This window comes from Semicossyphus pulcher, unplaced genomic scaffold (genome assembly GCF_022749685.1).
Source record: "Semicossyphus pulcher isolate SPU_LCO1_2020_fin unplaced genomic scaffold, fSemPul1.0.p SCAF_19, whole genome shotgun sequence".
Taxonomy (NCBI): domain Eukaryota; kingdom Metazoa; phylum Chordata; class Actinopteri; order Labriformes; family Labridae; genus Semicossyphus; species Semicossyphus pulcher.
The window spans coordinates 10,765,997-10,781,177 of NW_027211692.1; the positions used below are offsets into that span (position 1 = coordinate 10,765,997).

Sequence of the window (15,181 nt, forward strand, 5' to 3'; positions counted from 1 at the left end):
GTTTAGGCCTCCGATTTCTTGTTGATGTTGGAGCTGAGAGACGTGCGCACACACACACACACACACACACACACACGGAGAAACGGGAGGGCGTAAGGTAGCAAAACAGGGATATAGAAACTAGTGTGGGGAGGTAGCTGATTTCCCCAGTGAGCTTATATCTGAGCTGTCGTCACCTGTCTCTTCTCCGGGAAAGAGGAGCCTTAATCATGAACATGAAAGTGTCTCCTGTGGTGCTGCCTCCTGTCTCTGTCACTCGCCTGTCTATTACTTGATACAGAGAGAGTACGAGCTAATTTTTTTTGTGTCCGTTATGAGAGGCCTGCTTTTTTAAAAGTAAGACAAAGTCGCATCAAACCTGAAGAGCAAAGTTATTTCAGGTTCAGAGGACTAAAGTGTCAATAAATGATCTGTAAAGACACAGATGTTCAACATTAGAACAAAGTCTTATTTACAGCTTTAATCTGCATTTTGGCATCCTGGAGACCCTGGGTCCTCCTTAACGGCTTTAAAAAATCACTTTTGATACTTCCTGACTCTTAATTTTCAGAGATTTGCTCATGAACAGGATTGAGAACGAATGACACTTTTGAGCAGTCTGACACAGCTCGTGTAAAAAATGATAAAAACAATGGATTTTCATTTCTTCTCGATCTGTGGTTGCCGTTGACAGTAGTTTTTATGGCGCATTATTTCTCCATAACACAACATTAATCTATTGAATTTGTTCATTCATAATCTCCCTCTGAAGCATTCATCATTTGTATTCCCTGTCACATATAAAACATGAGATATGGCATTATTTGGTGCTATAAAAAGGCTTTATGGTCATTTCTCTGTTTGTGACAAAGAGAAGTGTTACCTTTTCAAATTTTGTTTTATATATTGGGTAAAGAAGTAAAAGTTTTAAAGGTAAAAAATTGCAGCCGTTAACAGTTCAGTACACGTATAGCCGTGGGATCTGCAGGTCGCAAACAAGAAGGAAGTAAATCCAAGCCAATCGCAACAAAACACAGGTCACCACATCCTGCTGCCCCCTCATCCTATAGACAGCTGCAGGAGGTGATAATTTTATGTATGCAGAGCGTGCGCGCATGTGTTTGTCAACGTGAAGTCACACTGTTCACCTACTTTTGTTGCGAAGGATTACCTTATCTCAGTGAGCAGCAGGAGCTTTGTCTTCTCCAACGCAACATGTGCGATTAGTTCTCATTGTGCAACAGTGTAATCTGCGCAGATAAAGCCGCTTCCTTAATACAGACTCTTATAAAGTTCTCAGAGGCGCCGAACACAGCTTTAGTTGAATATTCAAAAATGCCCATTTGAATTTGAAATGTAAGGAGTCTATTATACAGGAAGTGCGATAACCTTTTCCAACACTGTGGTTCCTGCGGAGAAGCCTGAATGTAACTCAGTGTTGTTGTTTAGCTGTTGTAAGATTCAGCAGGTTGTGCAGCAATCTCTCCTGAGTCTGAAAACCAGGTAAACATATGTGGACGTCTGCTGCCAACTCGATTCTGAAAACAACATTTGGATGTTTCCTTGGCCATTACACTGTTACTGGCACCAACACGCCCAGGTGTAGCACATTATCTAGAGCCTGACAGATTATTTTTGGCACTCTACACGACTCTAGAAAATGAAATGTAGCAGGATATTATCAGATTTGACACATGCAAAACATGTCCCCGTGTCTTGCACAGAGAGCTCATTAAATGCCTCGTCTTAATAGATTCACCATGTCTCCTTTTTCCGCCCAGCGTGTACAATCTTCTCTGTCTGGTCCAGAAACCTGCGTGTCTAGCCGAAGCTTGTTCAAGCGTGAGACTCGGTTTCATTAGATTTACATCAGAAAGACAAAAAGAAGGGAGTGTGGGATGGCTATATGAGCACGCTGCGTTCGCAACAGCAATCTGCATTTCCATTTCAGGTGGATCGGACTGATGTGCACCCTGTTGACAAAATCCGGATATGTGCGAAAGTCTGTGAAATGCAGACACAATTTTACAGCCCAGCAAAGTGCCCATTTTCTGCTCTTGAACGATGAAATACAGGAACATAAATGTGCAAATACCTGAAGTTGTGATACACTAAGTGACTTTTTGACCAATCAGAATCCCTTACCGCGACCGAACAATGCATGCCTTGATTCTGGATAATCTTATAATCCTTTTATTCCATCTTTTAATGCAAGAGGACCAGATTTGATGTGTGGCAAATCATGGTCAACACGTGTAATTACTACAGGAAGTAGCTTTAATTCTGCCGCCGTGGTTGACAAGTGACGGTGCTTATCCCTGTGTCGGGTGAAGAATTCCTGGTTAGACTGTCAGCAGTTGAAATGAGTTGAGGTTTGTTTTGTCGCGTGCTGTCACTGTTAAATGTCGCCGAGCCTTATTGAAATGCAGGGAGCGATTCTATGTGGATGACAGGCTGTGGTATCTGTGTGTCTCGAATAGTTTTCAGCCGGTACAGCTTTGATGCTCACATTTGATATTGAGAAACCGTACCTTTTTAAAGGCCCTTTTGTTCTTTATCTCCTGTCTTAATAAGTTCTTTGTTTAGCTTTTATTTAGCATCCATCAAACTAGCTTTTTATAGGTATATCATGAGGAATAAGTAAAATACTCATTTTGTATTATTTCTTTTTTTCTTGGTTAAGACAAAGAGATTTAAGAAAGCTTCAAGAAATAGGAATAAAAATAAACGTACATGCTATGTGGAAAACTACTTGTGCTAGCAGCTAATGTTTTGTTGAGTTAATGTTGCTTTTAAAGTTTGGGATTTTGGAAAATACATCTAATTGCTATTTTCCCAATCTTTGGACGAGAAAATTGATACCATACTCGCATATTTGATTAATATGTAGCTTCAGTCTGGGTTTTGTTAGCTTAGCTTAGCACGAGGGCCCAAAATGGAGAAGCAACTAGCCTTGCCCTGGTTGTGAAATCACAATTTGTCATTTTTGCACTTAAATCTTGTAAAGATTAAACAAAAGAGGTGTGCCGTGTTAACTTTGGAGTTGCTAGCCGGTAATCAAAGACGAGGAAAGCTGTTCCTGTTTCCAGTCTTAAACTAGGCTAAGCTAGCCTGGAGCTGGCTGTAGCTTTATATTCAACAGGCATGTGCGTGTTATCGATCTTCTCATCTTCCTCTCCCCAACGGAAATAAATGCATTTCCTAAATGTCATATAATTCCAATAAAAAGTTGAACTTGTTGCCAGAGGGCAGTCTAATCTTATCAGTGACAGAAATGGCAGGAAGCAACTTCAAAAGAAAGTACAGCCGACTTAAACATGAAGCAGAACATGCCTCTTAAAATCAGATTATTGAATTGTCTGTTGCTTGTCATCTGGTAGCTGTGGCGGCTTTACTGACAGGTTTTACAACCGTCAGCTTCCGACTGGAGGTTGTTTCAGAGCTGACAGTTCATAAAGATGAGTGACAAGTGTCGGAGTGTGAAGTTTGTTCAGCTGAGTGTCAGGAGGACGCCAATAACAGCAGACCCTGAGGCAAACTGTGCCATGTTGAAAGTGCAGCTTTAATGAAGTAATGCAGCGCAAGAGTACACAACAATTTTATGAACTTGTTGAGGGGGTTTGAAGGAAAGTAAAACGTAACAAAATAGGGTTTACATGAGGGAAACGGCACTGACAGAGTAGGAAGCAGACATTTGCGAACTTCCGAACTTGCTCCCACATCACAGGCAACTGTGCAAATATGCCTTAAGGGTCCCAGTTGTTAGTCTACTCTCATGTAGACAATGGTAACCATAGTAAAAGTATTTACTTTCATTCAAATGGGATTCAAATGAGCATCACGCACATAGCAAATGAATTTTCCGCCTCGCCTTTGCACGACTCTGAGGAATCCTGTAAAGGCTGACGAGTTAAGACGAAAGTGAGAATAAAACTTTGCAGATGTTTTGTGGTTTAGCGTGAATCAGACAATTTGAGGGTTGAATGCACTCAGAGGATTTTAACATCTTTTTCCTGTAAACACACAAACATTGTTGTCACTGATCCCACAGATAGAAACTGATAGGCCGCTGCTTTGTTCTCCTACACTTTACTCGGCTGCTGATGAGCTGTTGTGGAGTTTCACTGTCAGATCCACGCACCCACCCATGCGTCTACCTCAGCCTGAACTCTGGGAGGTCTCAAATGTGAATCTGAATACAAAAAAACCCCCCCAAAAAAACAGCAACACCTCATTTTCAGTCGGGCCATGGCATCCTTTTCTTCCTGCGGCCCTCTAGCTTTAACCCCTCATCGCCTCATTGAGACACTTCTGCTGGCACCCTCCACCCCTCCCCCCTCTAAAGCACTTTGTCTCCATGGAGATGTTTTGAATGAAATTTAGGGCAGGAAAGGTTGTTTTCCTACAAAGCAAGCTGTAAAATTATCAGAACTCTATAGAAAGTGCTGTCCTTAGAGTATGTAGGCGAACACTAAGTGGTATTGATAAATGTCTGTCAAATATGCACAAAGAGGGCCGACTTTGAAGCATTCAGAATAATAACGGATTTCAATTTTCAGTCAAAACATTTCAAGCTGTGCTGGAGCTGACCAGATTAGCCCGTCTCTGAAAAAGTAATTGAAAATTGTGCCTCTGCTTTTCTCTTTCGCAGTCAGCGGTTGGGAGACTGTTACCGGCCTGTACGGGGAGACACTCGAGATCCCGTGCAACTATGGAACCATAAAAGCCGAAGAGGTCATGATCACTAAATGGAAATATGTAAGTCACAGCGGAGGTCAATGGATTCAAAATGGTGAAGTCGGTCTGACACCCACTTATCATGTCTGAGCCACGCCCAGTCTGAGTGCATGTGCCGTGCATTAGAGCGTGCATCTGTGCCTCCGTATGACACGCCATGAGCAGAGGGTGTGGAACAAAACACTGGAAGTCATTGCCATATGTGCCAGACGTGTAACCGGTGCACTCTGCTCTGCTTTCAGGACAAAGGAGAGGGGCTATCAGGAGACCTGCTGGTCAAGAAGAGAAACCAGAGTGTCTCAATCAGCGCCACTGATGAATACAAGGGCCGTGTGAGCCTGGCGGCAAACTCCAGCCTGCTGCTCTCTGCGGCCAAGCTGACCGACCAGCGCACTTTCACCTGCATGGTGGTGTACGGCACAGACATCACAGAATTACCCGTTATCGTGGTGATACACAGTGAGTAGAAGCTGCAGGAGGTCTAAATGAACTTTCCTTCGCTGGGTGACTGAACATGAGCAGCACACAAATCACCTAAAACAACACCCCATTCATTAACACATTTTTTATGTATTGCAGAGATGCCGGCAGGCCTGGAGATTTCTGACAAAGCAGGAGAGCTTGAGATTGGCAAGCTGAATAAGGTGGGTTTTTAATGATAAACATTGCTTATACCTACAGTATTTTAAAGCATCCAGGGGAAATCCCTCACTCGAGCTGAGGTATCTCGAGGCATAACAGCGACCATGTTACTACAGTAATGAGTTCTTTGAAGTGACTCTCATGAATTAGTAACGAGCAGATTCCCCCCGTCCTTCAATTAAAATACCCAAAGGATCTGAGGGGCCTTACAAACGCTTTGGGCATTTCACGGTCTGTTGCATAGAAAAGTGCTCAGTCCTCGAATGCCGGAGAGGTGCTAAAAAAGCGAATTTGCTCCGATGTTTGGTCTTTTAAAAAGATGCAGATTTGTTCTAAAGTCCTCAAATGTTTGTTCAGTATTTTTGTCATCTAAATCTTCTTATGTTTTTGTCTCTCAGCTGGGAACATGTCTCGCAAAAGACGCAAATCCAGCAGCAAATATCACATGGTTGAAAAACAACAAACCCCTGGTGGCTGATGGGAAAGGTGTGTATTCCTCTTCCTGTTGCATGATTCAAAATACTAACAGCTTTTTTTTGAGTACTTGTGACATTTCTAAATATTTCACACACAAATGTATTTATTCTCTCTGCTGTAAATGATTCTTCACTTACAAATTGTGCTGCATTCGTGGACAGTACGAAAGCATTGTTTCGGTCCGTAAACATCTTATTTTCCTTGTTAGAGTTTCAGACTGAGTTGTTTGTTTTGTGTCCAGGGGTTTCCATCCAAGCCTTGGTGCTGGCAGACCCTGATACTGGCCTTTCGACCACTACCTCCACACTGAAGTACTCAGCCGAGAAAGAAGACACAGACGCCCAGTTCACCTGCAGCGTTGTGGGCACAGAGCTGGTGTCCTCTCCGGTGACCTTCAGTATAACCTGTGAGTCAACGAACCCCACTAACAACTTCCCCTGGACACACTGCACAAACTGCTGCCTGCTGATGAGCTGTAACTTCTGATCAAAATCAAAGACTGAAATGATGGTTGATGATCATGTTTTTTTTTATCATCACAGCCTATGAAAAGTTAATCTTCTGTCCTATATTTAAGTTTCCAAAGGAAGTCTTTTTTTCTTTGCTCTTTTGATTTTTCCTACTTTGTGATATAAGTAATTCATGTTAAGCCAACTAAAAACTTCCATCTGACACAGGAAGTGCATGTTGTCCTAACCAACTTATTCCAGTGTGATTAACTTGAGTAGTAAACACGTGCAGGCTTCTTAGGTGTTACAGGTAGAGTTAGGTCGTGTTCCAGGGAGAACGAGGTTGCTTCTAAGATCAGGACTCAGCTGTGTTTTCACACATCTTTCACGAAAGGAAAAGAAGTAGCTCAACATTTGCTCTCGTCTTGAAAGAAACAAAATCAGGCACACATCTCTCATGACTGATCGCCTTGGGTATTTTGGCAGAGATCAGACTTAATATTCCTAAATATTTTCTATTATTGAAAAACAGTTGAACAGATTTAGAGCAAGTTTGTTTGCTCGGAATTCATTTCTATTGAAATATAAATAAACAACACTGGGCTTTTCCACTCTTACAAAGTCCCTCTGGCCAAACTGTTTTAAGGTCAAAATAAAGTGTTTCTATTGACTGTGATGTTTATTTGCCAATTGTTAGTTAATGTAACATAACATGAATTTAAAGTTATAATCTCGAAGATAGTTCTCTTTGGCGGCGCCTGTGGCGCTAATCTGTAATTGCGGGCTTTCATCAGTTGGCTCATTCGCCATTGTGTTACCTCATTCAGCAATAGATAGTGACTTGACAGATTAATTTAAATGAAAATGATATCTTTAATTTAGAACAACAGTCAAAAGTAACACTAGTTTGGGCTTTTAGCAGCTGCTGACCCAAAAGATCTCAACAAACACCAAAACCTCTTTATGTCATCTCAGCTGTAACCAGTGGAGACAGACTCATGCTTGTGTTACTTTTCAAACTGTATTAAGAAGAAAGACGAGTAACAGCATCTTTCATTGTGATTTTTTGAAACATTTGGAGTGGATACTGTCAGCCTGTAGTGGGTTGTATACCGAATGCAGCATTAAATATTGAAGTTACCAGCTCACTGAAGCTTTGTCAGTTTCTCACCAGAGATGTGAAAACTTTGTCTCACATGGAGCAGAAACATCGAGCACTGAAAGAATTGCTTGGTCGATTACCTGAGTGTATGACTGCACTTTAAACATCTCCTCAGCTGCATTTAGAAGTTGGTTCTACCCAACGCTGAAGCACAAAGTTACAGCTCTGTGTAGCGCGCCAGCACAGTTGGTTTCTGTAGTCCCTGCAGTGAGCTGTAAGGGGCACACGGTCCACTTAATACACCCACAGATACACCCCATCCCTGACCTTACCTCCCTCTCCTATATTCTGCACAGACTCCACGGAGAACGTCATCCTTGAGGTCATCGCTCAGGAACCTCTGGTGGAAGGTGACAATGTGACTCTGAAGTGTGTGGCTGATGGTAACCCAGCTCCGACCAGCTTTATCTTCAACCTTAAGGTACCGATCAATATCTTATTGAACACTCATTTCTTCCTTCCATTCATGCTCACTGCTCGCCTGAAGAATTACAATTGTAATTTAGTCTGGAACCTCCCAGTTTATTTTTGATTTCCAAGAGGCATTATCAACATATCAACAAGTTATTTACAAGCCAACACTTACCATTTGTATGTTGCGTAAACCAGCGTCAAGTTTGCAAATAAAGAAGTCCATAAAAGTGTCAGCCATCTCGGTTGAACAAGAAAATGTTCTAACAGCGCTTAAACCCGCCCCATTTTAGATGAACAGTTGTGATTGGCCTGACCTAAATCCGGTCAAAAGAAAATCAGTCTGTACACGACGGGGACTAGGCACATTTTTCAGCACATAAAACTTGAGCTAGCAGATTAGCTCTTTGCCGCGATGTATCTACCAAATGTTTTATAAATGAATCGCCATTTGTTTGTCTGTCTTTAAAGGGAGAGGTGGTGAAAGTGGAAAACACAGACAGTTACACCATCATGAATGTTTCACGCGACACCACCGGTGAATACAAATGCTCTCTGGTTGACGACCCAACAATGGAAGCATCGCAGGACATCACTGTAAAATGTAAGTGACCAAAACAAGTTGTATATCTTTGAAATTACTACAGTAATGCCTTACACCAGCAGCATGGTCTTTATATTTTTTCTGCCTGTAATCTAGTTTGTAACAATGACAGTGAAACAAGTTTGCTAGTAAGAAGAAACTCTTTATGTCTCTGCCTTCCTGTTGCTTTGTGTAGAAAAGTGTTGTGTCAACCACGCTGTCTCTAATAAGCTGCTTCAGCGAGGCTGGGGGCCAAGCGCAGGGATGTATGGTCAGGCCTCTGAACCATCATTTCAACTTCCTCTCGTCTCCTTTCAGACCTAGACATCAATTTAAGCCCCTCTGGAAACATCGTCAAGAGTGCCGGTGAGACCTTCGTTGTTAATCTCCAGATTGATGCCTCCGGAAAATCAAAGGTCTCCTGGACAAAGGTAAAAGCAAACTTTTACTCAACAAGGCTGAAGTCAATGGAGAGATTTTTGCAGTTTGTTATTAACAGGATTGATTTTCTTTTCATCTGATTCCAGGATAATGTGAAACTGGACAAAGAGCCACAGTTTACCAAGGTGACTTACTCAGACTCTGGCCGCTATGAGTGCGAGGTAACAGTGGGTCTGCTCAGCCGGAAAGCTTCTTTTGAGCTGTCTGTTGAAGGTAAGGGCTTAAATGAAACGATGTTGGGATATTGTATTATTTTCTTTGCTTCTGTGTGTTAGATGAAAAGGTTTATACCCATCTCATGCCTGTATGATAAATATGAAGCTGCAGCCGGTTAGCTTAGCTTAGCTTAAAGACGGGAAACACAAGAGAAACAAACAAGGTAAAAATAAAAAGTGCTTATAAGTGGATTTCTAAATCTTTAGGCTACTGGTTTCCTTTGCTACCTGCTTTTATGCTAAGCTAACCTAACAGGCTAATGGGTGTGGCTCTATATTTTCCGCCCAGATATTCGTGTGTGGTATCTTTCTTCTCAGCTTACTCTCAGCAACAAAGTGAGCAAATGAAATTCAGTAACAAAAAAACATTACTCACTCATTATTCACGTTGCAGGTGCTCCGATAATCAAACATCTGACCAAACAGCTCGGTGAAGACGGCACTCATAAAGTCCTGATTTGTGAGGCTGAGGGTTCTCCAAAGCCAGCTGTTTCCTGGAGCATCAACGGCACCTCGGTATGCCCCCACTCCCACTCGCACAGCATTACCCCTTATATATATTACATGAAATTCTCACATCAAGATGCTGTAGGCGGCTTACTTTATAATTTGCTGTATGGTTTGAGGTATCACACATTGCCTAAGCGTCACAAGGTTCAGTTCGATTCATGAGTACAATTAAATTAGAAAGCCTAGTCTGCACACACTGAATGTAATTACATGTTAGGTGTACACAGCCACTGGAAATAGTTCCTTCCATAATTCCCTATTTTTGCAAAGAGGTGTTGTTTACAAAGAGTTTAAAGTTATAATCCCAAAGATTTCTCTCCCAGTGGATCTGGCGACACCCGTGGATTTCATAGTAACAGTAAGCGTGACTTAAGACGATGGCAAACACTTCCTGAGCTGCTCTGTCAGAAACACGACAGAAGAGCAGCTGGTGTCTTTGCTTTCAGTGCATCTGAGCAAACTCATGTTTTGGAGGACTTGAGACGTTTTTGAGCAATTAAGTAACAGTAAAGCTGGATTTCATGCTGCATCGTGTCCTGTAAATCCCTTGAGCATAGGTAGGCTGTGTTACTATCCTGTGGGAAAGGCAGACTCCACCACTAACAGTCAAAACTGCTATATAGAGAGAGGTAATTAGTAACATAAATAAAGTACTTTTGGATAACTGTAGACTATACATGATATGAAAACGTTTTTTTTCATAACCATTTCAAGGATTATAAATTTTAAACCCAAATCTGCCTTTTCTTTTATGAAGTGTAGAGGATGTCTTGGTTGTAGAAGTCTGCCCTTTGCTTGAATCAGCTACGCTAATGTAGCATATGAATGTTTACCGGCCTAAAACTGCAACCGAAAGATGATTTGATTTATCCTGAAGTATCCTCCTAACAATATGTTCTACATCAAAAATGTCACAAAAGCCGTTCAGCGATTTCCAGACTTCCTTGAATGCATCAGAAATGATCGATCCAACCTCCTTTCAACAAACGAGCATTTTAAAAGCACTTCTCTTCTCCTCTTGAGGACAGACCTGACAAAGCTTCATTTTGACATTTTACTAATCTGCATCATGATGTTGAAATTTTCAGCAAAGACAAGACCCGTTAATTAAAGTAAAAACGGTTTCTTTTTCTGTAAACAATGCAGCACGCGGAAAAGGACGTCTTGTCTGAAGTCGTTTATCGCTAACCGCTGGCTACACGCCCGGCATGATCACCGGTGTCCCATCGTCGTCAGACTGTAGCCGATGGGATCCGAGATTGATCCTGAAGTAACAACTGCACTTTTTTAGGGGGAATCTAAATATTGTCTTCAAAGTCGCTGAGACATAATGTCTGTGATTTCTACCTGCAGCAGCTGAATGGACGACCAATTTTGGCTTTGTGTTTCGACGCTTATTTAGGCACACACCACATTTGTTCCCTCACCGAGCAGCTGGACATTTTAAAAAGAATCCTGAAGCAGGGAAACAAACATCTGAGATGCAAATATGATTGTTGAAATATAATAGCGCTGTTTTCCTCTAAACAAACCTCTGAATAACATCAGCAGAGGTGCGAAGGTGTGACTAAACAAAGGCCGTCTGTTTCAGCCTCCTCCCTCTGGACTCTAAGGAAACCAAACAATCCAAGGGTTACCTGTATCTCGGTCCTGAGACAATTCATGTTTTGCTTTTTGGCACTCGCGCTGTACTTCAGCATGAGTGAACACTCCGTTATGTGCATAGCTGTTTGCACTGTAAGTTTTTCCCCTGCTGTCACACTCTTGAACTTATCTAGTCCAACATTTCCAGGTGGTCGTGCTCAGTGTTCGGAAAGACAACATTTCTTCATTTTTCCCCGAGGCTCAAACACAGTATTTTACAACGAAACTGTCATTTCAACACACCTTTTCTCTCCTTTGTTTTTGTCGTTTACCTGCGTGCACACTGGCAGCAGATCCATTCAGCGAGGCAGCTTGAATTACATATGAACCTGAGCATGTGGGTGGGATGGTTAGGATTCTTTTCAGCCCTTCACTCAGTATCTCACCTCAAAAATAACCTCCAAACCTGAACCTGTGTGCCATATTTAATCAGCTCCAAAGGTGTGCCGAACTCTTTCACCTTAGGACAATGCATTTTGGAGATAACACACATTTTTACATTTCAGTCAAAGTTTATTTATTCTCCCCTCGTCCCATCCTTTAAAGCTTATTCAGAGAGAATAATGCGCGGCTTGAATACAGGCTCAGTAATGGGTATTTACTAAAATGCCTCATCCTCTTGTGTATGTAGAGGATGTGAAAAGGGTGTTGGCAGTGTGTCTTTGTGTCTGAGGTTTTCCTCTGAGACCCAAACTGTCTACATCCCACAGGCGCACACGCTTTGTCATGGAAAGGCTGAGTCACATTGAACCAACGTCGCCCCCTAGTGGTGCTAAATATACACTTCTTTCAGGCTTACAAATCCTGACACATACTGACGTTTTTTCTCTTGTCGTTCAGCTGGATGAGAGCCCCTTCGTCAACGGAAAGATCACACACAAGATCACAGTTGTGCCTCATGCAAATCTGACTGTCTCTTGTACGGTGTCCAATGAGTTTGGGGTGGATACCAAAGCTATAACTGTGTCATCCTGTAAGTACAGAGTGGTAATGTTCATTCATTCATTCAACCTTTCTTTTAACACATTGAATTTGAGGAATCCTAAACACGCAGAAAACATAAAGAAGAAACAATATAGTGTAAAAGTAGAACGACTTTAAGTTAAAATCACCTGATATAATTAACTTATATGTAGTTATAAAAGATAAGCTATCTCATCAGTACGGTTCCCTTGCGCCTCTGCTTCCTTCTTTTCCTAAAGCCTAACTCCTTAATCTTAATTTGTGGATGTTTTCCTGCTGTTCACTAACTCTTCTGTCTGCATGTTTACTTCACATAATATAAAGACGCCTAAACAAGCAACGAAGCAGCTTTTAACATGAGGTTAAACTTTAGGATATTTTTATGGATTAGGGAAATACAATATTGTGTTGACAGAAACCTTTCCGGTGTATAAACAACCACTAAGTTTACCTTCAAAAATCCCCAAATGTAGTCCATATTAGGGTAAGAGAAGGAATGAGAGAAAGCATAAGAACAATATGAGTACAAAGTCGATGCAAAAATAAAAGCAGCTTTTAAGATATAAACAGAATTTTATTACATCGTTGGTGGTGAGTGAAGGTCTAACTTTCTGCTATCGCCACATCCGAGTCGAAGTGTAACTGATGCATGCTCTTAGCTCTTTGTGCACAGTGTGTCCAAATGCATGCATTGTTATCCTTCATTCTCTGCTCTCTGTTGCTTACTCATTCCTGCGTGTTTGAGACAGCATTTCACCTCTCTTTCCCCCGCTCTCTCTCGGTGTGTGTACGTTGGGATGCTGGGTTTAATCTGTTCTCTCTCTGAACTTCTTGCATGCAGACGTAGAATAGAAGTAGAGTAGTAATTGTTTTTTTTTTCTTTTGGTTGGACGTTAATTTTATTTTATATCTGATTTCAGTAAATGGGGAGGTGATATTGACAGTGAATAAACAAGGTAAGTCGTAGCAATCTTCTTGCTTGTAAGAACCGGCGGGAGGGGGGGGTGAGGAAAATGTTGGCTACTGAAAGAAGGCTCTTTATTAAATAATTACCTTTGGACTCTACAGCTGGAAAATCAATGTTTGGACAGTGTGTGTTTTTATTAATAAAAGTCAGATATAAGAGGAATGGAGCTACCAGCATCCTGACAAAATGTCAACATTGTCCATAATCCCATTGGCTGATGAAACAAGTCATAAACTAAGATTTGTCATTAAACTCAGTGGGTCATAACCATGTGCAGTGCGGATGTGTCCACTCATCAATGCATTTATTGCACATTAAGACTTCTGCTTCTCTGTATTCACGTGCATTCAGGCCGGAGTTTGATACTGGAACGTGTTGACGCAGGTTTCTGATGTTTTTTCTCTTTTGTTTTTGTTACAGACTCATCGGACGACAGCGACCAAACCAAGCTGGTGGTGGGAGTTGTTGTCGGCCTCCTCGTCGCCACTATCGTTATAGGCTTGGCGTACTGGGTCTACATGAAGAAATCCAAGTAAGCAGTCAACTTTAACATCGTCCAGTGTACTTTTTTAGTCAATAGCTTTCTCACTTTTAATCTCAGAAACTTCAGACCAACTTTACAATCATTCAGGCCTTACTACATTATATACACAACCACCTGTAATATAGCAATTCTGACTCGGAAATTCATACTGTTAAAAGCTCTGACACAGCTTTTATTGACACTCAGGAACATCAACTAACAACTTCTGCAATAAGCCCCACCTGCCTCCATTATACATCCAAATACAGATGGTAGTTTTCCATTGCAGCCCTTGTTTAAACTCCTTGTTTAAACAGCAGACTGTTCATATCCACTTCAGTATAGGCCAAGAGAACTATGATATTGTTGATATTGATATTATTTTGGTGATTAAAGTAGAACGTAAAAAATTCTATTTAGAAATATGAAACACCTAAGCACAAAATAAACTACATTTACTTAAAAGTATATTTTCATATGCCAATTAAAGAAATAGTTTGACCTATAGGGAAATAACCCTGTTAGCTTTCTTGCAGAGAGAGAGATGAGAAGATAGATACCTCACATGCCTGTACATTGAATGTATAGCTGGAGCCAGCAGATGGTTAGTGTAGCTTAGCTTAGCATAACTGGAAACAGAAGGGAAAAAAGCCAACAAGTTGCCAGGTTATATCTCGGCCTGACTTGTCTACTTCTTGGAGTCTGTGGTCGCTTGCCAGGCAACATCATGCTGATGATAAGACTTTAAGAAGTCACTGCTTCCTGCCAAGAAATAGTTCATCACAAGCACCCTATAAAACTGCTGATAAGTACATTTTTATCTCTGGACAAATCCATGCCAGCTGTGTCCCCCTACTTTCAGTCTTCACGCTAACCTAGGCTAATCACCTCCTGGCCCCAGCTTTGTATTCAACAGACATGAGAGTGGGTTTGATCTTCTCATCTTACTTTGGGTTACTCCTTGAACAGAATTAGCAAACAGTTTACCTCATTAGGTCTTGGGCTTTTGAGGCCGTGTGGGATTTTGGGAATCGAGGTCCTTTTTGTCCGCCTGGTAATCAACATTGCCAAATTAAGTGAATTTGCTTCTGTTTTATTATTAACACACAACCGTTAAATAAAAGCTTCCATTTAGTGCAAGTGGAGGGAATTTATTAGATATGATTCTGCACTAAAGTAACACACTTTTATTTGTAAATGACTGTAAAGGAAAGCATGCTAACTCTCCATGCTTTGTTCTGAATAGGCAAGGAAGCTGGAAGACCGGTGAAATAGAGAACGGGTCCTCCGAGGAGGAGAAAAAACTGGAGGAGAAAGTGGAGGAGAACAGCCAAAAAGCTGAGGTGTAAAGAAACAACCACCATCCTTTGGGAATGTGAAAGGTAGAAAACAAAACATCTCCATCATACGCCAAAATAAAGGTCAACAAAGCCATCTTCTTTTTAATGAACATTTGATTCATACGATCTTTTCTTTCC

The 15,181-nt window shown here is 41.4% G+C and overlaps 1 protein-coding gene across 2 annotated transcripts in view; it reads left to right on the forward strand.

Moving 5' to 3' along the window:
• The window catches only part of LOC138596884 (CD166 antigen homolog A-like), a 38,718-nt gene that overhangs the window by 21,998 nt on the left and 1,539 nt on the right, over window positions 1-15,181 (forward strand). The window contains exons 2-15 of one of the 2 annotated variants that reach the window (XM_069668329.1): window positions 4,631-4,737; window positions 4,959-5,175; window positions 5,296-5,360; window positions 5,757-5,844; window positions 6,077-6,241; window positions 7,743-7,867; window positions 8,329-8,461; window positions 8,759-8,871; window positions 8,968-9,094; window positions 9,491-9,612; window positions 12,091-12,223; window positions 13,134-13,169; window positions 13,601-13,712; window positions 14,950-15,085. In XM_069668329.1, the coding sequence (XP_069524430.1) occupies window positions 4,631-4,737; window positions 4,959-5,175; window positions 5,296-5,360; window positions 5,757-5,844; window positions 6,077-6,241; window positions 7,743-7,867; window positions 8,329-8,461; window positions 8,759-8,871; window positions 8,968-9,094; window positions 9,491-9,612; window positions 12,091-12,223; window positions 13,134-13,169; window positions 13,601-13,712; window positions 14,950-15,052 (1,646 nt within the window). In that variant the 3' untranslated portion in view covers window positions 15,053-15,085. The remainder of the gene's footprint in view (window positions 1-4,630; window positions 4,738-4,958; window positions 5,176-5,295; window positions 5,361-5,756; window positions 5,845-6,076; window positions 6,242-7,742; window positions 7,868-8,328; window positions 8,462-8,758; window positions 8,872-8,967; window positions 9,095-9,490; window positions 9,613-12,090; window positions 12,224-13,133; window positions 13,170-13,600; window positions 13,713-14,949; window positions 15,086-15,181) is intronic. The other variant, XM_069668330.1, reaches the window with a different exon arrangement.